General features: G+C 45.3%; 1 protein-coding gene across 2 annotated transcripts in view; it reads right to left on the bottom strand.

Annotated features, from left to right (window-relative positions):
• The window catches only part of LOC118078628 (H(+)/Cl(-) exchange transporter 5), a 47,744-nt gene that overhangs the window by 9,224 nt on the left and 18,003 nt on the right, over positions 1-20,517 (bottom strand). For both annotated transcript variants that reach the window (XM_088665239.1, XM_060270626.2), the window contains 4 exons: positions 20,195-20,317; positions 13,835-14,041; positions 3,404-3,484; positions 1,302-1,531 (listed from right to left, as the gene is read on the bottom strand). In XM_088665239.1, coding sequence (XP_088521365.1) covers positions 1,302-1,531; positions 3,404-3,484; positions 13,835-14,041; positions 20,195-20,317 — 641 coding nt within the window. The remainder of the gene's footprint in view (positions 1-1,301; positions 1,532-3,403; positions 3,485-13,834; positions 14,042-20,194; positions 20,318-20,517) is intronic.

Raw genomic sequence — 20,517 nt, 5'->3', positions numbered from 1 at the left:
CCCATAGAAGGGCAAATCAGAAAGAAAGAAAAAAGGCCGCCGGCAGGAGAAAATAACAGAGAAAAACGGGAGACGAAGTGATACGAGTGACCACCGGGAAAAGGTAAGTATAAACAGGGGTTTCCCGAGGAAAACGGGGTACTTGGCAGCTATGGGCGGGAGATGCAACGGCACACAGAAAAAAATGACACCTACATGCTTGTGCATGTACACCCAAGAACAGACATGCAATGGCACGTAGAAAAAACAGGGCCTTGTTGTTATTGTTACTATTAAATATTGTTATTATTTTCTTAGGGTGCAATCAGCATGCCTGTGCATTTTTACTCTAGGCGAGAGATGCAACGGCATACAGAAAAAAACCGACACCTACATGCTTGTGCATGTTCACCCAAGAAGAGATATGTAATGGCATGTAGAAAAAATAACATTATTTATTATTATTATTATTATTATTATTATTATTATTATTATTATTATTATTATTAAAATTTATATTATTTCAGGGTGGATTCCACATGCCTGTTAATGTTCACTCAAGAAGAGACATGCAATACCGGTATATAAAAGGGTGTGATATAGAGGAGGGTGAAAGGTTGTTTTCTGCTGCTCCAGAGAAGCGGACACGGAGCAATGGATTCAAGCTACAAGAAAGAAGATTCCACCTCAACATTAGGAAGAACTTCCTGACAGTAAGAGCTGTTCGGCAGTGGGATTTGCTGCCAAGGAGTGTGGTGGAGTCTCCTTCTTTGGAGGTCTTTAAGCAGAGGCTTGACAGGCCTATGTCAAGAATGCTTTGATGGTGTTTCCTGCTTGGCAGGGGGTTGGACTGGATGGCCCTTGTGGTCTCTTCCAACTCTATGATTCTATGATTCAATGGCATGTAGAAAAAATGGCGGTGTTGTTATTGTTACTATTAAATATTATTATTTTCTTAGGGTGCAATCAGCATGCCTGTGCATTTTTACTCTAGACGAGAGATGCAACGGCACACAGAAAAAAAATGACACCTACATGCTTGTGCATGTTCACCCAAGAAGAAGCATGTAATGGCATGTAGAAAAAAATGATATTTATTATTATTATTATTATTATTATTATTAAAATTTATATTATCTCAGGGTGCAATCGGCATGTTAACTCGAGAAACGACATGCAATGCACAGAGAGAAAATGACAACTCACATTCCTGTGCATGTTCACTCTAGAGGAAACATGCAATGACATGCAAAAAAAGGGACATGCAATGGGACGCAGAAAAAGTGACATGATTGTTTTTAATTCTGGGGTTTCCCACGTACCTGCACCAGGCGATGTTGGCACGTATGAAGGCGGCCCCCCAGAGCCCGCCGAAGACGCCCAGCAGGACAAAGGGTGCGAGTTCGAGGAGGTGCCAGGGGGCGTGGAACTCGACGTAGAAGAGGACCAGGCGGCTGTTGCCAAAGGGATTGATGGAGCGCAAGGTGAAGGCTGCCACCAGCGCAGCAAAGAAGGAGCGCCAGAGCGTCTTCAGGGGGAAGTAGTAGCTGACCTGGGATCATAGTCGTATAAACGATGATAGTATGGAATTATGATTTAATTTGTCCTTGAATCTTGTAAATAATAAGTACTCTAATATAATAATGAATTATATAATTAATATATTAATATATTAATATATAATATTGTTATGCCATTGAATAATGAATCATCATAATTTTAACATAATCCTATATAATAAAGTCCAAGTGTCCCTGTGTCCGCGCTACTGCGCATGTGCCCCACGGACACAGGGATTTGACGCGAACGCACGTGCGCTCTCTCCCCCCCAACCCCTCTGCCTACGGTTTACCTACCTGCAGCCCCCGTGCGAGCGAGTGCCCTCTGTGCGAGCAAGCGGGCGCCCAGGAGAAGGCCGCCATTCAGCCCCCCCCACGTGTCGCTGCCGCTGAAACAGGCCGAATCGCGGCCTTCTCCTGGGTGCCCGCTGCCCAGCTGGGCTCGGCGGAGCGCCCTTGAAGAAGCGGTGGCCAAGGGAGGGCCAGCCGGCCCCCCCACAAGCCGCCGTCGCTGAAACAGGCCGCATTGCGGCCTTCTCCCGGGCGCCCGCTGCCCAGATGAAAACAATCTTTCACCCTCCTCTATATGACATCCTTTTATATATTTGAACATGGCTATCATATCACCCCTTAACTTTCTCTTCTCCAAGCTAAACATACCCAGCTCCCTAATCCGCTCCTCATAAGGCATCGTTTCCAGGCCTTTGACCATTTTGGTTGCCCTCTTCTGGACACGTTCCAGCTTGTCAGTATATTTCTTGAACTGTGGTGCCCAGAACTGGACACAGTACTCCAGGTGAGGTCTGACCAGAGCAGAATACAGGGGTACTATTTCTTCCCTCTATCTAGGCGCTATACTCCTATTGATGCAGCCCAGAATTGCATTGGCTTTTTGAGTTGCTGCATCACACTGTGTCAAGTTTGTGGTCTACCAGGACTCCTAGATCCTTTTCACATGTACTGCTCTCAAGCCAGGTGTCTCCCATCCTGTATTTGTGCCTTTCATTTTTTTGGCCCAAGTGTAGTACTTTACATTTCTCCTTAAAAGATTATATATATATAAAAGGATGTCATATAGAGGAGGGTGACAGGTTGTTTTCTGCTGCTCCAGAGAAGCGGACACGGAGCAATGGATTCAAACTACAAGAAAGAAGATTCCACCTAAACATTAGGAAGAACTTTCTGACAGTGAGAGCTGTTCGACAGTGGAATTTGCTGCCAAGGAGTGTGGTGGAGTCTCCTTCTTTGGAGGTCTTTAAGCAGAGGCTTGACAGGCATATGTCAAGAATGCTTTGATGGTGTTTCCTGCTTGGCAGGGGGTTGGACTGGATGGCCCTTGGGGTCTCTTCCAACTCTATGATTCTATTCTAACCAATACCAGGACCACCCAAGGACCCTCAGCTTTCCTCAACCCTCCCCTCCCACCCCCCGAATACCAGGATCACCCAAGGAACCACAGCTCCCCTGACTGGGGGTTACCAGGAAGAGGGAGGTGGGGGGTTCACAGGGATAAAAGGAGGGGGACACACAAACAGAATAGATCATGGATCGGGACAGGTGGGGGCAGTCACAGGGATTAGCCACAGCAATGCGTGGCAGGGCCAGCTAGTTTAAGAATAAATATTAAGAATGTCCATATAATTATCATACCATTTAATAGTGAAGGAGAAGAATGTGAATATAACCATCGTACAATTTAAAGAAGAATAAGAAGTTGGAAGCTGCTTAGGGTGGCTACGGCAGCGCAGTCCGATGGGCAGAGCAAAATTTTACTGAGTAACATTTTAAATGAAATTAAATGAAATTTCCCATAAATTTAAATCCGGTTTTCCCATTAACAACCTGATTGATTGAGTAATAATTACCTCTTCCAGGCTGAAAAGCACGCCTCCTATGGGAGCCCCGAAGGCCACGGAGACCCCAGCAGCTGCAGCGGCCGATAGGACCTAAATCGGGAGAGTTGAGAAGGTTAAAAGAGGCCAGTCTTCAAAGATATTAAAACGGACCTTTGGATTTTCAAAGATACAAAGAATTGGCCTGATCTTCCTTTGCCTTCTTCCCTTGCTACAGCTGGTTCCCCATTCGCTAGATGAATGCCACAATTTTCTGATTTCCGCACGACGAAGCGGCGGCCATAGAAAACCTTGTCGTATAGCGAGGCAACCTCCGATGAGAAAATCCTTTCGTTAAGCGAAATTTTCGCCTAGCGAGGCACCCCTGTATATATATAAAAATGTAAAAATCATGAAAGTGCGGGGTCCACTTTTCCCCGTAACCGCTTGACCGATCGTCCTAAAATTTTGATGCAACGATCCAGGCCACTCCCCGAGCGTTGTTGGGGGGGGGGGATCCCTCAAATCTCACACCTCCGCAGGTACAAACCTCTTTTTCAACAAAGTAAAACAGCGCCCTCGAGTGGATTTCCTCCCACAGTACACCCCATCCCTTCCCGTGAGATCTACACCACACCCGCCTCCACCACGAGATCCACCACTCACATCCATCCATCCGGCAGAGGTGTTGAAGACCAAACCAACTGAAAACAGGTCTTTTCCAGCAACAAGGCCCAGCATTGCCAAGTGGAGGTAAGGGCCTGCCCATAGCTGACAAGTACCCCGTTTTCCCCAGGAAACCCCCATTTTTACTTACCTTTTCCCGGTGGTCCCCCGTATCACTTCGTCTCCCGTTTTTCTCCGTTATTTTCTCCTGCCGGCGGCCATTTTTTTCCTGATTTGCCCTTCTATGGGCACCAAAAATGGCCACCGCCGGTTTCAAAGGTCGCACCTACGCATGTCCGGAAGTGTCGGCGGCAGCCTTTTTTGGTGCCCATAGATGGGCTAGCGACACCGGAAGTTGCGTCGATGTACTTCCTGACATGCGTAGAAGCAACTTTCGAAGCCGGTGGCAGCCATTTTTTGTGCCCATAGAAGGGCAAAGTTACGTTGATGCAACTTCTGGTGTCACACAGCTGCCGGTCCCGGATTCTGCAGTCCGGGACTTGGAAGGTAAGGGCCTGCCTGGGGGAGGGATGGGGGGCCGAATAGGGGGCAGGGATACGTAATGGGTCAAAACAGGGTGGGGGGTTGACACAGGGATGAAACCTGCCCTCTCCACAGTATCTCGCCTCGACTCAGGGGGACTCTGAGGCTCAGGGAGATCTGAAGGGGGGCTATTACCCTCCATTTCACATACTAACGCACAGCAACGCTTGCAGGGCCAGCTAGTTAGGGATATTTTTCATTGGACGGTTAAAATGGAAAATATACAGTGGTACCTCTACTTACGAATTTAATGCGTTCCGAGTGCACATTTGTAAGTCGAAAAAATGTGTAAGTTGAATCCCATAGGAATGCATTGGGAGAAAAAATTCGTTAGTCGAAGCAACCCTATCTAAAAATTCATAAGTAGAAAAAAATCCTATCTAAACCGCATCCAAGATGGCGGACGGAGCTCCATTCGTAAGTAGAAACATTCATAAGTAGTTATTTGTAAGTAGAGGTACCACTGTAATACATATTGGGTTTTTTTTTTTAAGCACATTTTCTTTCCAGGTATGTTTTGTGTAATAACGAGCAGGAATCGATCAGGTTGGATAATCGGGATGAACTGGGTAGTCCAATTGATTGAAATCAGTCCGTCAGACTTGATTCAAGTCCTTTGCACGAAAGATACTGGGTCTCCCCAAGGGATCGGTCACTGCACAGTTAAGAACAGAACTGGGCCTCCCCTCCATTGTTGCGAGAGCCCACATTAGAATTATTTGCTTTCATTGTAAACTAATAACTGCCCCAGGTTCCCTATTAGCCAGGCAAGCCTTTTTGACTTGTTCCCATAGCAACAAATGGTCTAAGGGCATGGAGACTATGATTACACGCTACTCCCTCCCAGAATTCGACACGCTCTCATCCTGGGACCAACATAATATCCGGGCCTGGATTCTTACAAGGGACGAGGCCATGGACCGGGCACAGTCCACCACAGCCCGCCTCTCTACGTGGCTTCCTAAAGTGAAAGTGGTAAGATCACTTGCCAACTACTTGATAGACCTGACGGAGCCCAATTTGAGAAGAGCGTTGACTATGGCCCGTTTCCATTCTATACCCACGGCCTTCCTGCAGGGGACTTACTCTAAGACCCCTATTACTCAGCGCCTACACCCATGCACAATGAATGAAATAGAGGATTTTCTACATTTCTTTTTCTACTGCCCCAATTATGAGCCAATGAGATCTAAGCTCCTCCTCTTGATCCCGTCCACCATTACATCTAAGGAAGACTGTTTGAAATAGCTTCTTGCGGACGCAAATCCCCCAAATTTCACGTGGGGTGGCAATCTTCATAGTGCAGGCTCTGAAACTCAGGGCTACCCTGACAGGGTAGTGTGTCCTAGACCGGGACCTGTTTTAATTCTCTCTATTTCATTTTTAACTGAATGTGCCGAGCCTCTTTTGGGCTATTTTATGCTTTACATATATCTGCATATTAGATTTTTGGGGCTGGCACCAAATCTTAGGGTAATTTAATAAAAGCAATTTATTCTGACCAAAAAGCTAAGATAATAATTAACAATATAGTTTCAGAGGAAATTAAGATTGAAAAAGGTACCAGGCAAGGGTGCCCAATTTCCCCTCTTCTATTTATTTCGGTCCTGGAAGTCTTATTGAACATGATTAGGAAAAATGAAGAAGTGAAGGGAATCACTGTAGGCGCAAGACAATATAAGTTAAAAGCCTTTGCTGACGATTTGATGTTGACACTACAGGAGCCAGAGACAAGCGCTATAAAAGCGCTGGAGTTGATACAGGAGTTCGGTCAGCTGGCAGGATTTAAATTAAATAAAACAAAGACAAAGGTTTTAGGCAAAAACTTAATAGATGAAGTTAATAAGTTGCAAGATATCACGGGATTGACTTTTGTGAAAAAGGTGAAATACTTAGGGGTGAATATGACAGCTAAGAATATAAACTTGTTTAAAAACAATTATGAAAAAGTTTGGAAAGAGATAAAACATGATTTAGAAGGATGGTCAAATTTAAAGTTATCTATGACTGGCCGTATTTCTGTTATAAAGATGAATGTATTGCCAAAAATGTTATTTTTATTCCAAGCATTACCAATTGTTGATAATGTTGCATGCTTTAAAGAATGGCAAAAGGTTCTTTCAAAATTTATCTGGCAAGGGGAAAAACCTAGAATTAAATACAAACTTTTAACAGATGTGAAAGAAAGAGGAGGTTTCTCCCTACCAGATTTGAAGTTATATTTCGAAGCAGCAGCCTTTTGCTGGTTAAGAGAATGGTTTGCTTTAGAAAACAAAGAGGTACTTGACTTGGAAGGTCACGATAATGCTTTTGGATGGCATGCATATTTATGGTATGATAAGGTCAAAGTGCATAGAGGTTTTAAAAACCATATTATCAGGAAAACTCTTTTCAATGTATGGAACAGGTATAAAGACCTGTTAGAACCAAAAACACCCAGATGGATTTCACCGGCAGAAGCTAAAACTCAAAAAAGGTTAAACTGTGAGCATTTTCACCCCTCCCATTCTGAAAATCTGGTGATATCTGCTGTTGGGAGGGAACAGTTAGGAATTGTTACTTTGTTGTTTTTCATTCCTGACTCTGCTCTCTGCTGTGTGCTGTGTGCAGTTTAATATCTTCTGTAGACAAGATGGCTAAGTGAGAGGCTGTAACACTCACAAAGCCAGATCTGTAAATATGCAGTAGTTAATAGAAATAAATGAGGAATGTTTTGAAACCTCTACAAATGCTTCTGCTGTTCACTGCTGATTTGGTGCTCATAAAGCCCAGTTATGAGTCCATGATTCCCGGGTGTATGCTGAAGGTGTTCCAGACGTCCTGCCCAGGCATAGGGGCCTAAGAAGACCTGGACAGATCCTGGCATTTACCCACATATGGTAGCAGGCGGATGGTTGCTGGTAGCAGACTGGTGGTTGCAGATGGCTATTGATGGTTGGATAATTGGATGTTTCTGATCCATTTCCATCTGATGCTGCACATCGGAGTTGAGCTGTGAGCTGAAGCTGTTTTTCAAGCTGCTGTTTGATTTACAGAAAGGTATGTTGCTGGCTGCCAGGAAGACAGCAGAGACGCTTTTCCAGTTTGCCTGTTAATTGTGCTGAGTGGGGAGAGAAGTTGCTGAGAGAGTCAAGAGTATTTGGGGTGCATGAAGGGAAGTGTCTTGCTGTTAACTAAACACAGGCATGGCTTCTGCACATTCTGGCCAGATGTCTCTATCTTTTCCTCTCCTTACACCAGAGACCTATCCTACATGGCAGGTCAAAATGAAAGCACTTTTACAAAGGGAAAAGCTTTACCATATTATAGAAGATGACCCCCCTAATGAGGATGATGATGGATGGCCAGCGTGGCATGAGGCAGACATGAGAGCCAGGGGGACAATTATTCTGAGTGTCCAGGACCAGTTGTTGGTCAACTTGGAGAACCAGCAGACTGCACGGGCTGTTTGGAATAAACTTCGAGATATGCATCTAAGACAAAATGCAGGATCCAGTGTGCTTTTCTTTAAAAAGCTGTGTAGGCTGGAATTGCAGAAAGATGGTGATTTGCCCAGCCATCTAGCCCAATTAAAACGTCTCAGACAGGATCTTGTCCAGCGAGACTTAAATATTTCAGAAGCTGTTTTTGCAATGCTTATCATAAACAGTTTGGATGAATCTTATGATGCTGTAGCTGCTCAATTGTCGTCTTTGCCCAATGACCGTCTAACAGAAGATTATGTGTCTAGCGTGCTCTTGAATGAGTGGGATCGCAGACAGACTGCTAGAGAAAGCAGGGACAAGGCTGTTGGAAATGCCTACAAGCCTTCAACAGGGGAAAGTGAAAGTGTTGCAAAAGCTCTTAAAATGCGCCGCTGTTTTTCTTGCGGAGAGGTCGGCCATTTTAAAAATCAGTGTAAAAACTCTTCAAAGAAGAAGAGCAACTTCAAAGGCAAAAGGGGAGGAGGCCGAAAACCCCAAGGGCCAGCTGCATCAAAGGCTTTGATCTCACGCAGTTCTAATCAACTCACACGTTCTGTTTTTGTTGTCGACTCAGGAGCCACAAGGCACGTGGCCAATGATAAAAATCTCTTTCTTCATCTTGAGAAACAGGGAGGAGCAATTCATCAAGCGGATGGAACGACTATTAAAAGTTTGGCTCAGGGAACGGTTTCTTTGCAGAGCCTTAATGCAACAGTTAAAAATGTTATGTATGCTCCTCATTTGCAGGATAATCTCTTGAGTGTTTCTCAGCTAGACGCTCAAGGATTTAAAGTGGTGTTTGCAAACTCTCGGTGTGAAATTCTTCGAGACAACAAACTCATTCTTTATGCTAAGTGTGTTGATGGTTTATATGTATTGCCTTTTGTTACAGGTACAGCTGCTGGAGCAACTAAAGAAACTGAAAAGGCATGCTGTAATATATCAGTAGATAAGAATGAGAAATTGCATAACCATTGTATTCATGATTATCATCGTTTGTTTGGTCATTTGCATTTCCAGGCAGTAGGTAAAATGCAAAATATGGTTGAGGGCATGAAAGTTCAAAAGTGTCCTTATCATATGAAATGTGTCTCATGTGCAGAGAACAAAATTAAGCAAGCTCCCAAAGGTACAAAATCTGGGAGGGAGGTTAAGAAACCTTATGAGATTGTGCATGCAGACTTGGTTGGACCTCTAGCACTCTCTAGAGGAAACTCATGTTATTTTTTGGTTCTGATAGATGCCTATTCTAGATATGTTTGGGTCTATATGTTACAAAAGAAGTCTGAAGCCTTCTCCAAGTTTCAAAAATTTTGTGCATGGCTCAGGAATGTTCACGATGAGCATGTACGTTGTCTTTTCACTGACAGGGGTGGAGAATTTTGTTCAGAACAGTTTGAAAACTTTACTGCAGAACAGGGCATAGAGCACATGACTGCCACGCCCAGATCTCCATGGCAGAATGGTTTATGTGAAAGAGTAAACCAGACCTTGCAACAAGGAATTAAAACTCTGTTGCATGATTCAGGCCTACCCAACCCCTTCTGGGCTGAAGCTCTATCGTGTTTCACCTATATTTACAACCGCAGGTATCAATCAGCCATTGATTGCACCCCATACGAAATGCTGTTCAAAAGGAAACCGTTTGTAAAACATTTAAAAATTTTCGGTTCTGAAGTTTGGGTGCACACTCTGCAAGGTGACAAACTGAGCAAATCTGGTCAACATGGCATTTTTCTAGGTTATGAAAAAGGTTCTTATCGTGTGCTGATGACAGACACAAACACAATTAGGCTGACCAGAAGCATGGATTGTAATCCAAAATGGGACAAAGTTGGCATTTTTCAATGTCATCCCATTTCAGATGATGAGGTGGTGAAACCAATTAACAAAGAGGCAAAACCTGTAATTGATGCTGATGGTAGCACAGATTCTGACACTGATACAGATGATCAGAATGAAAAGACCTCTTTTAAGAAATCAGATGGGTCTGACACTGATCTAGAGGTAGAATCTTTGCCAGATACAGGTCACCATTCTCCCAAGGAGGAGGAACCAGACCCAGAGGATCCCAGAGTATTGCGTAGATCTGAGAGAACTACCAAGGGACAAGCACCTAAACGATTTTCTAAAGAATTTGCTAAAGCTGCTATTTCAGATATGGCTGCCACTAGCAATCCAAACTCAGTTTTTGAACCAACTAACTACAAAGAGGTTCAAAATTTACCTGAAAAAGATGCCGAACCTTGGCTTAATGCCATGAAAGCTGAATTGAATTCCCTAAAGCAAAATGACACGTGGGAATTGGTTCCAGTAGAACCAGGCATGAAACTTGTAGACAGCAGGTGGATTTACAAAACCAAGACTGATCAGACTGGTAAAGTGGTCAGATATAAAGCCAGATTAGTTGCACGTGGTTTTTCTCAAGTTCCTGATCAGGACTATCATGAGACATATTCACCGACAGTCAAATTTGAGACAGTTAGGCTGTTGATGAAAATTGCTGCAGAAGAGGGCATGACCATATCTCATCACGACGTAAATACTGCGTTTTTGTACGGAATTCTCAATGAGAGTATTTACATGTCACCGCCAGACGGAGTGCAGATAAAAAAGGGAATGGTGTGTAAATTAAAAAAATCCCTGTATGGTCTAAAACAAAGTGCTCGATGCTGGCACACTAAGCTGACAGAAGTGCTGTTTTCCTTAGGTTTCCAGCAAGGAAAGGCTGATTCTTGTGTTTTTGTTAAAGAATCTAACCAGCACAAATTGTACTGCATTTGTTTTGTGGATGATATTTTGTTTTTCTGGAAGGATGCAAATATTTACAAAACCACTCTTGCAAAACTGCAAAAGCATTTTGATATGAAAGACCTAGGGGAAGTCAGCAATTATCTCTCACTGGAAGTAGAGAGAAATAAGCAAGGTGATGTTTTGCTGCATCAATCACATAAGATCAATGATGTGATTGAAAAATTAAATCTGACAGATGCCAATTCTGTAGACACCCCCATGGTCACAGGGTACCAACATGATACTAATGCTAATGTTTTTCCTGACACTACATTGTTCAGAAGTGTTTTGGGTAAACTTAGTTTTATAGCAAGGTGCACAAGACCAGACATTGCTGTTAGCGTAAATTTGCTCAGCAGATATGTAAATAAACCTACAGTGCAAGACTGGAAGGCGCTGAAACGCATAGTTAGGTATTTAAAAGGCACTATGCATTACAGGTTGAAGCTTACTAGCCAAAACTCTGGAGGTCTTGAGATCTATGCCGATGCCAGTTTTGGTAGTGATACAACTGATGGCAAGAGCACCTCAGGTGTGTGTTATTTGTACAATCAGTGCCTATTTGATTGGTCTTGTAAGAAACAGGCAACAATAAGCATGAGTTCATGTGAAGCAGAACTCAACGCTTTAAATTTTTCCCTCATGAATGTAGAGTGGTTATTGCAACTATGTGAGGATATGAGAGTTAAAATTTGTTGTCCAATTCAAGTTTATCAGGACAACAAAGCCTGCATAGAACTAATCCATTCAGAAGGGTGCAAGCAAAGAACAAAACATTTGCTAATCAAATTGCACCGTGCCAGAGAATGCATTCAGAAAGGAGTTGTAAAAGTCTCATATATGCCAGGGAAAGAAATACCTGCTGATGCTTTGACTAAAGCTGTTAATAAGGAACAACTTGGTATATATGTAAAGAAATTGCTTTTGTGCTAGATTTTCATAATGGTCAGAATGAAAAGGGGGAGGTTGTGAGCATTTTCACCCCTCCCATTCTGAAAATCTGGTGATATCTGCTGTTGGGAGGGAACAGTTAGGAATTGTTACTTTGTTGTTTTTCATTCCTGACTCTGCTCTCTGCTGTGTGCTGTGTGCAGTTTAATATCTTCTGTAGACAAGATGGCTAAGTGAGAGGCTGTAACACTCACAAAGCCAGATCTGTAAATATGCAGTAGTTAATAGAAATAAATGAGGAATGTTTTGAAACCTCTACAAATGCTTCTGCTGTTCACTGCTGATTTGGTGCTCATAAAGCCCAGTTATGAGTCCATGATTCCCGGGTGTATGCTGAAGGTGTTCCAGACGTCCTGCCCAGGCATAGGGGCCTAAGAAGACCTGGACAGATCCTGGCATTTACCCACATAAACATGTCAACAAATTGGTTGAGATATAGGGATATCTTGGTGCAAGTTGGAGATCAGATAAAGGTTAAATCATATGATGAATTAAAAATTAAAGTAAATGATTGATTTCAATATCATCAGATTAATGAAATGTTTAAAATGGATAAAAAAGTTGGTTTCCAAATGCAAAAGTCTAAAATAGAAACAGAATTGCTAGATTCTAAAAGTAAAAATTTATCAAAAATGTATAATGTATTGTTGGAATGGCATACAAAGGACGAACAAACAAAAAGCGTGATGATAAAATGGGCAAATGATGTGGGGCACAACATCATGGTGGAGGATTGGGAAAGGTTATGGAAGCAAAATATGAAATTTACCGCAAGTACAGTTTTAAAAGAAAATTTAATGAAAATGATGTATAGATGGTACCGACTCCGGTAAAGTTAGCTAAGATTTATCATAAAGAAGATAACAAATGCTGGAAATGTAGGAAACAAGAAGAAACTTTCTTCCACATGTGGTGGACGTGCCCCCAAGTGAGAGACTTCTGGGAAAAGATTTATAATGAATTGAAAAAAGTGTTGAAAAACACCTTTGTTAAGAAACCAGAGGCCTTCTTACTTGGGATAACGGGGGATGACATCCCCAAGAAAGATGCTGTTTTCTTTTTGTATGCCACAACAGCAGCAAGAATACTATTGGCAAAGAATTGGAAGAATGAAGAATTACCAACTGTGGATGAATGGCAGAAGAAGCTGATAGAATATATGGAACTGTCTGAGTTGACGGGGAGACTTCGGGATCGGAGTGAAGAAGCAGTAGAAGAAGATAGGAAGAAATTTAAAATCTATTTGAAAAATAAGCATGTAATAGATTGACTTAATGACAGTGAGGGAGATAAAAGGAGGTTGTAGATAACAATAAGGTTTGAAAATATGTATTGTTAGAAGATAAGGATATTTTAATTAGGAAGTAAGATATAGACTGAATCTTTAAAAGATAAGGAAAATAGATGTAGTAAAATGATAATATTTAAAGGAATCTAAGATTTTATGTAAAAATTAGAATTTACTAAATATGAAATATCAAGAAGCGCAGAAGGAGGTGGGAGAGGAAGTCAATAGATTTGAAATAAGGTTTATAAGTAAGAATTTTTGTTTTTGTATTTTTTGTATCTGTGTATTTTTTCCATTTTGTGTTTTTGTATTTTCTTTTTGTGTTTTGTATGTTTTTGTTGTTGAAATAATCTTTAATAAATATATTATTTAAAAAATAATAAATGTTATTACACCAGCAATATCGCCTTGAATTATGCTTTGTTGCTCGGCTCTGGCATTTTGTTTTGTTTTTATTTGGCTATGGCTGTATGCTAACGCGATAAAGGTTTGAATTGAATTGAAGTCCTTTATTTACAGAAAGGTTCAGCCGGGCTGGCGTCCTCTGAATATCAACAACCAGGGGAAGCTTTTTATTTCTATTCGTTGTGTATCGTATCGTTGATTTATTGCTATCGGCCGACGCAAAGATCCATTCATTCATCCATCCACTCATCACCGCTGAAATCACTAGGAATCCAATCCCCCATTACACAAAGGTTCAGCCTCGCTGGCATCCTTGGAATACTGATTTCTGCACACGCCCCAGGGCTCCCTCACCTCTCTCCGCTTGGCCTCGTTCTTCCGGTACTTGGTGAAGAGATGGCAGAGGATGTTGCCGCAGCAGCAGGCCACGTGGACCAGGGGGCCTTCCTTGCCCAGGCTCAGCCCCGAGGCCACGGCCAGGACCAGCGTGACCGTCTTGACCAGCAGGGTCCACTTCCCCAGGTAGCCGCGGATGATGAAGCCACTCAGGATAGTCTTGATCTGGAAAAGGGCGGGGTGGTGTTGGTTGGGGGGATTCACACTCAGGGCCCAGGGAAGGGCGGGGAGACCGGGCGGATGGGGTGCAAATAATAATAATAATAATAATAATAATAATAATAATAATTTATTATTTATACCCCGCCCATCTGGCCGGGTTCCCCCAGCCACTCTGGGCGGCTTCCAACAAAACACTAAAATACAGAAATCCATCAAACATTAAAAGCTTCCCCAAACAGGGCTGCCTTGAGATGCCTTCTAAAGGTCTGGAAATTGTTCTTTTTGACCTCTAATGGGAGGGCATTCCACAGGGTGGGTGCCACTACCGAGAAGGCCCTCTGTCTGGTTCCCTGTAACTTGGCTTCTCGTAGTGAGGGAACTGCCAGAAGGCCCTCGGAGCTGGACCTCAGTGTCCGGGCAGAATGATGGAGGTGGAGATGCTCCTTCAGGTATACAATGGTACCTCGACTTACGAATAACCCTACTTACGAAAAATTCTACTTACGAACGATACTAATTGGGGTGCGCTTACGAATTTCTTCGACATCCGAAGGCTGGATCGGGCCCCGCCGCCACCAATAGCGGCCTCGCGCTGCCTCTGGCGCTCGGCCCACGGCCAGATCGGGCCCCGCCTCCGCTCACAGCGGCCTCGCACCACCTCTAGAGCTCAGCCCATGGCCGGATCGGGCCCCGCCTCCGCTTACAGCGGCCTCGCGCCGCCTCTAGAGCTCGGCCCATGGACGGATCGGGCCCCGCCTCCACTCACAGCGGCCTCACTCCGCCTCTGGAGCTCGGCCCATGGCCGGAGCGGGCCCCACCTCCGCTCACAGCGGCCTCGCGCCGCCTCTGGAGCTCGGCCCATGGCCGGATCGGGCCCCGCCTCCGCTCACAGCGGCCTCACTCCGCCTCTGGAGCTCGGCCCATGGCCAGATTGGGCCCCGCCTCCGCTCACAGCGGCCTCGCACCACCTCTAGAGCTCAGCCCATGGCCGGATCGGGCCCCGCCTCCGCTCACAGCGGCCTCGCCCCGCCTCTAGAGCTCGGCCCATGGCCGGAGCGGGCCCCACCTCCGCTCACAGCGGCCTCGCGCCGCCTCTGGAGCTCGGCCCAAGGCCGGATCGGGCCCCGCCTCCGCTCACAGCGGCCTCGCGCCGCCTCTAGAGCTCGGCCCATGGCCGGATCGGGCCCCGCCTCCGCTCACAGCGGCCTCACTCCGCCTCTGGAGCTCGGCCCGTGGCCGGAGCGGGCCCCGCCTCCGCTCACAGCGGCCTCGCGCCGCCTCTGGAGCTCGGCCCAAGGCCGGATCGGGCCCCGCCTCCGCTCACAGCGGCCTTGCGCCGCCTCTGGAGCTCGGCCCATGGCCGGATCGGGCCCCGCCTCCGCTCACAGCGGCCTTGCGCCGCCTCTGGAGCTCGGCCTACGGCCGGATCCGGCCCCCGCCGCCACCAATAGCGGCCTCGCGCCGCCTCTGGCGATCGGCCCACGGCCGGATCCGGCCCCGCCGCCGCTCACAGCGGCCTTGCGCCGCCTCTGGCACTCGGCCCATGGCCGCATCGGGCCCCGCCGCCGCTCCCGCCGCCTCTAACGCCCGGCCCACAGCCGAATCGGGCCCCGCCGCCACTAGCCGGCCTACAGCTGGATCAGGCCCCCACCGCCACCACTAACCTGTCTCCCGCAGCCTCGCTGGCGCCGCCCGCACTCCCTGCACTTCAAGGTAATGTTGCTGTGCAGGTTCCATGCCTTAAAAGTCTTCAAAGTCTCTTTTAAAGTGTATTTTTCCTAGGCTCTGGAACGAATTAATCCATTCCCAATGCATTCCTATGGGAAACATCGTTTCGACTTACGAATGTGCATTCGGAACGGATTAAATTCGTAAGTAGAGGTTCCACTGTACTGGACCGAGGCCGTTTAGGGCTTTCAAGGTCAGCACCAACACTGTGAATTGTGCTCGGAAACGTACTGGGAGCCAATGTAGGTCTTTCAGGACCGGTTTTATGTGGTCTCGGCGGCCGCTCCCAGTCACCAGTCTAGCTGCCGCATTCTGGATTAGTTGTAGTTTCCGGGTCACCTTCAAAGGTAGCCCCACGTAGAGCGCATTGCAGTAGTTCAAGCGAGAGATAACTAGAGCATGCACCACTCTGGAGAGACAGTCAGTGGGCAGGTAGGGACTCAGCCTGCGTACCAGATGGAGCTGCTAAACAGCTGCCCTGGACACAGAAATGACTCCCAGGCTGCGCACCTGGTCCTTCAGGGGCACAGTTACCCCATTCAGGGGGCTTCCGGTCCGTCGCGCTGGTGGAACAGGACGCAGGGACTTCGCGCTCCGATGTCCCTGGCTTCGTGGAGGGGGGGGGAAGTCCGCAGAGCGAGCGGACTCCCCGAAAAAACACCGGGTAGAGAGTCCCGGTGACATAGCCGCCCAGCTGTTTGCTCCGGACGCGATTCCTCCGCTGCCCGAGAGCACCGTAGAGCGATCGAGAGCCAGCGGAGTGGAGTCGCGGGAGCCATTTTTGGGTATCATCTTACCTCCTGGAAGTGAAGCTCCGAGTCCTTAGCCTGCAAGCGGCGGATTCTTCCAAGAAAATAAAAGATTTCTATAAAGTAAGTCAAATCTTTATTTGGACTTTAAAAATATTAACTTGAAGATAGGAAGAGATTTCAAAACAACGGAAGCCGATCTCTTCCAAATGGCTAATCGGGAGGCGCATTAAATATTCTCAAGCCGAAAGGGGAAAGTTTTCCAGATTGTGGACCCGAGAGAAAGAAAGACTTTTTAAACCTTCCCAGCCCCCGGTGTCGGTACCCCTTGAGGTTCAGCATTAACAAGGGGGAAGGTGCTTTGACAGCTGTCAAAAGCTGTCAAATTGCTAAAAAAGACTAAGAAAATTGATTTTAGTGTTGTGGACTGTAAAAACTGATTGAAGATGATTCGGAAGTAATTTAATTGGAATTCTAATTAGATTTGTGATGGAGTTAAAGACAAAGGAGAAGATCAGCCAAGATGGAGCCGACAACGTGGTAGAGAGGAATTTTCCAGTACCCTTTGGCCCTTATCTCCTGGCTGCCTGTGGTTAAGTGAAGTATGAAAACAAAGTTTTCTCGAGCCTTCCAGGAGGCTGTGCTGAACTATTTACAAATATGGGAATATATTTACAAGGAACGGCAATATTTGAACCCAACAGTAACGGAGATTGAAGTGCAAGATCAAGATTTAGAGGACAATTTTGATTCTGAGACTGTGTGTGAGGAGCAACAATTTGATGATAATTTGGAGACTGATTTGGACCAAAAAAAATGTGTTGGATGATGAAAAACAAAGATTTGAACATGGAGACGAGGCCGACAAGGAGAAGCAAAGTGAAGTAAAGATTGATGGAAATGAGGACCCTGGAGGGACTGAAATGTGGAGTGGTGTTAGTGAGGGAAGGGACAGGCAGGGAGAGGGGGGAACAAAGGCCTGGAATTGGAAGTGGGGAAGAACTGGTGTGGGGTGAAAATTTTAGTTTAAGGTCTTTTTTTGGCTGGTGAATAACGGTTTCTGAAATCTTGGCTTGCTAAAGGAAATGCTGATCCAATTGGGGGAAAAGACATTGGGAGGGGGGAAGGAGAGTGTTTTAAAAGTTTAGGGTTAGGAGTTTTCTGGAGGGATTAGAAGAATGGTTGAGGAAATATTTTAGAGTTTGTTTTTAATATTTTTTGTGTTTAGAGAGGTGTTTGGGTAGAGAGCTGCCTGTCTCCCTCTCTTTACTCTTTGCACCCAGTGGCAGGGGGTGCACTGAGGGGAGGGGGAGGGGTAGAAGGAAACCCAGACACAAAAATGGAACCTTTAGAGTGCTGGGCTCCTCGGGTTACCCTAGTGGCAGGAGGGGACTCGGAGGGGGAGCAGCATGAAAAAGGAGGAGGATTAAGTTAATATGATAAGAATAAGATTTTGAATTAGATTAGAAAATCCGCCATAATTAATCAAAGAAGTTAGGGAAACCAGGAGGAAGAGAATCGAGGAAGCCACAAACAAATTGTTAAGAAAATAAGATTTGGGAATGTATATTTTTTCTTTTTTCTTTTTTCTTGTTTTTTCTTTCTTTTTTCATTTGTTGTTTTACTGTCAAGTAGATCGTTATGTTGAAGAATTAGCTGGGGGGAAAACCAAACCTCAGAGATCCTCCGCCTCTGTTCTCTCAGTGGCAGGGGGGGGGAGGAGGGGGAGGAGGGAGGGGGGAGGTCAAACCCAGCTTAAAATGGACCCCTTTGTTTCCCAACGCCCATGGGTATCACTGGTGGCAGAAGTGGTATTGGGGGTGGAGGGGAAATGAAGGGACAGAGTTTATTTTGTATGTGTTGTTTGTCTTGTTTCTATAAAATTAATAAAAATTATTTTAAAAAAAAGTTACCCCATTCAGGACCAGGGAGTCCCCAACATCCGCCTGCCCCCTGCCCCCAAAAAACAGTACTTCTGTCTTGTCAGGATTCAACCTCAATCTGTTAGCCGCCAGTAATAAAAGGATTACTGCTTATATTTTTAGGATGATTGTTCTTTATGTTATTTATATTATTTTTTTATTCATCCTTTTATTATAATTTATCTTTCTTATTACAATTTATACTCTTATTATTTATTTATCATTTTATTATCGTTTCCACTCTGTTGTTATTTTTCATTTATCATTCTATTATAATTGATCATTATTTCTATTTATCCTGTTATCATTTCTGCCAGGCATAGGCAAACTCTGGCCCTCCAGGTGTTTGGGACTACAATTCCCATCATCCCAACTAACAGGACCAGTGGATGATGGGAATTGTAGTCCCAAACACCTGGAGGGCCAGAGTTTGCCTATGCCTGATTTATGCTCTTTCATTATTTTCCAATTTATTATAGTTTATAATTATAAATAATATAAAGGTAAATATAATACATATAATGATATTTATGATTCTTATTCATTTTGTTTATATTAATATTTATCTTCATCATGGTTCCTATTACTTATTTTAATTGTAAAACTACTTCCCTGGATCTAGATGCTATACTCCTATTGATGCAGCCCAGAATTGCATTGGCTTTTTGAGCTGCTGCATCACACTGTTGACTGTCGCCAAAAGCAGCTTTGTCATGCTGGCCACATGACCTGGAAGCTGTACGCCGGCTCCCTTGGCCAATAATGCAAGATGAGCGCCGCAACCCCAGAGTCGGTCACGACTGGACCTAATGGTCAGGGGTCCCTTTACCTTTATGCATAATGAGTCGTTATTATTTATTAAGTTCATATTGTTGATAGTCATGTTATCTATATATTGTCTCCAATGTTCAACGAAACCGCTTGAGCAATTGCGTTCAAATTTGGACAAAAAGTCCAATGTGACCACAAGAGCAAGTCCGTACCATTTTCAAAGACAGGTGTCCATGTTCGAAACCTCCCCACTCAGACAAAAGTGTGAAGCAGCACCTCCATTGGCTGCAGACAGTCGGTGACATCACAAATTTCCACGGCAACAAACTGAATCATAGAATCATAGAGTTGGAAGAGACCACAAGGGCCATCCAGTCCAACCCCCTGCCAAGCAGGAAACACCACCAAAGCATTCTTGACATGTGCCTGTCAAGCCTCTGCTTAAAGAAGTCCAAAGAAGGAGACTCCACCACACTTCTTGGCACAAATTCCACCGTCGAACAGCTCTTACTGTCAGGAAGTCCTTCCTAATGTTTAGGTGGAATCCCCTTTCTGAAAACAGGCCTTTTGCAGCAACAAGGCCCAGCATTGCCCAGCCGACTGAATAGAGCATTGCTCAAATAGAGATGGGGGCTCCCCTGGGTGGGGGGGGGAGGGAGCGGGAAGTCATGGGTCGGGACAGGGTGGGGCCGATCACAGGGATGAGCCGGGGTGGGGGTGGGGGGGAGGAGTCAAAAGGGGGACTCTGAGGGCCCATTTAACAAACTGAGCCACAGCAACGCGTGGCCAGGCCAGCTAGTTTGCAATAATTATTCCGATTTCGTGAGGAGGAGGAGGAGGAGGAGGAGGAGGAGGAGGGGATGAAATCCCAGCAGCCGGAAATCGAGCCCGTGTGAAGTCGCCCCAATCAATATATCTATTTTTGAATTTGAGAAAAGGTGGGTTTTATTCATTGGAAAGAAATCAATAAACAAAGCGGGCCTTACCTCGGGGATCCCCGAACCGCAGGCGTAGGGTGCAAAACCGCGAACGAGAAGCACAGCCAGGAGCGAGAAGATCAGCGCCCAGGCGGTGTAGATGAAGTAGTTGAGGCAGTAGGTCAGGGCGCCCTTAAAATCGGGGGGGATAAAAAATTTATTTTCTTTAAAGATATAAAAACATAGGCCAGCAAGGTTGAACCTTTCAGTAAGGAGATGATCTCCATCAAATCCAGGCACCCCCAAACTGCGGCCCTCCAGATGTTTTGGCCTACAACTCCCATGATCCCTAGCTAACAGGACCAGTGGTCAGGGATGATGGGAATTGTAGT

Source organism: Zootoca vivipara, chromosome Z2 (assembly GCF_965207765.1).
Source record: "Zootoca vivipara chromosome Z2, rZooViv2.hap1.1, whole genome shotgun sequence".
Taxonomy (NCBI): domain Eukaryota; kingdom Metazoa; phylum Chordata; class Lepidosauria; order Squamata; family Lacertidae; genus Zootoca; species Zootoca vivipara.
Note: the sequence above shows the minus strand (reverse complement) of the source record. Positions and strands in the feature narration are given on the sequence as shown.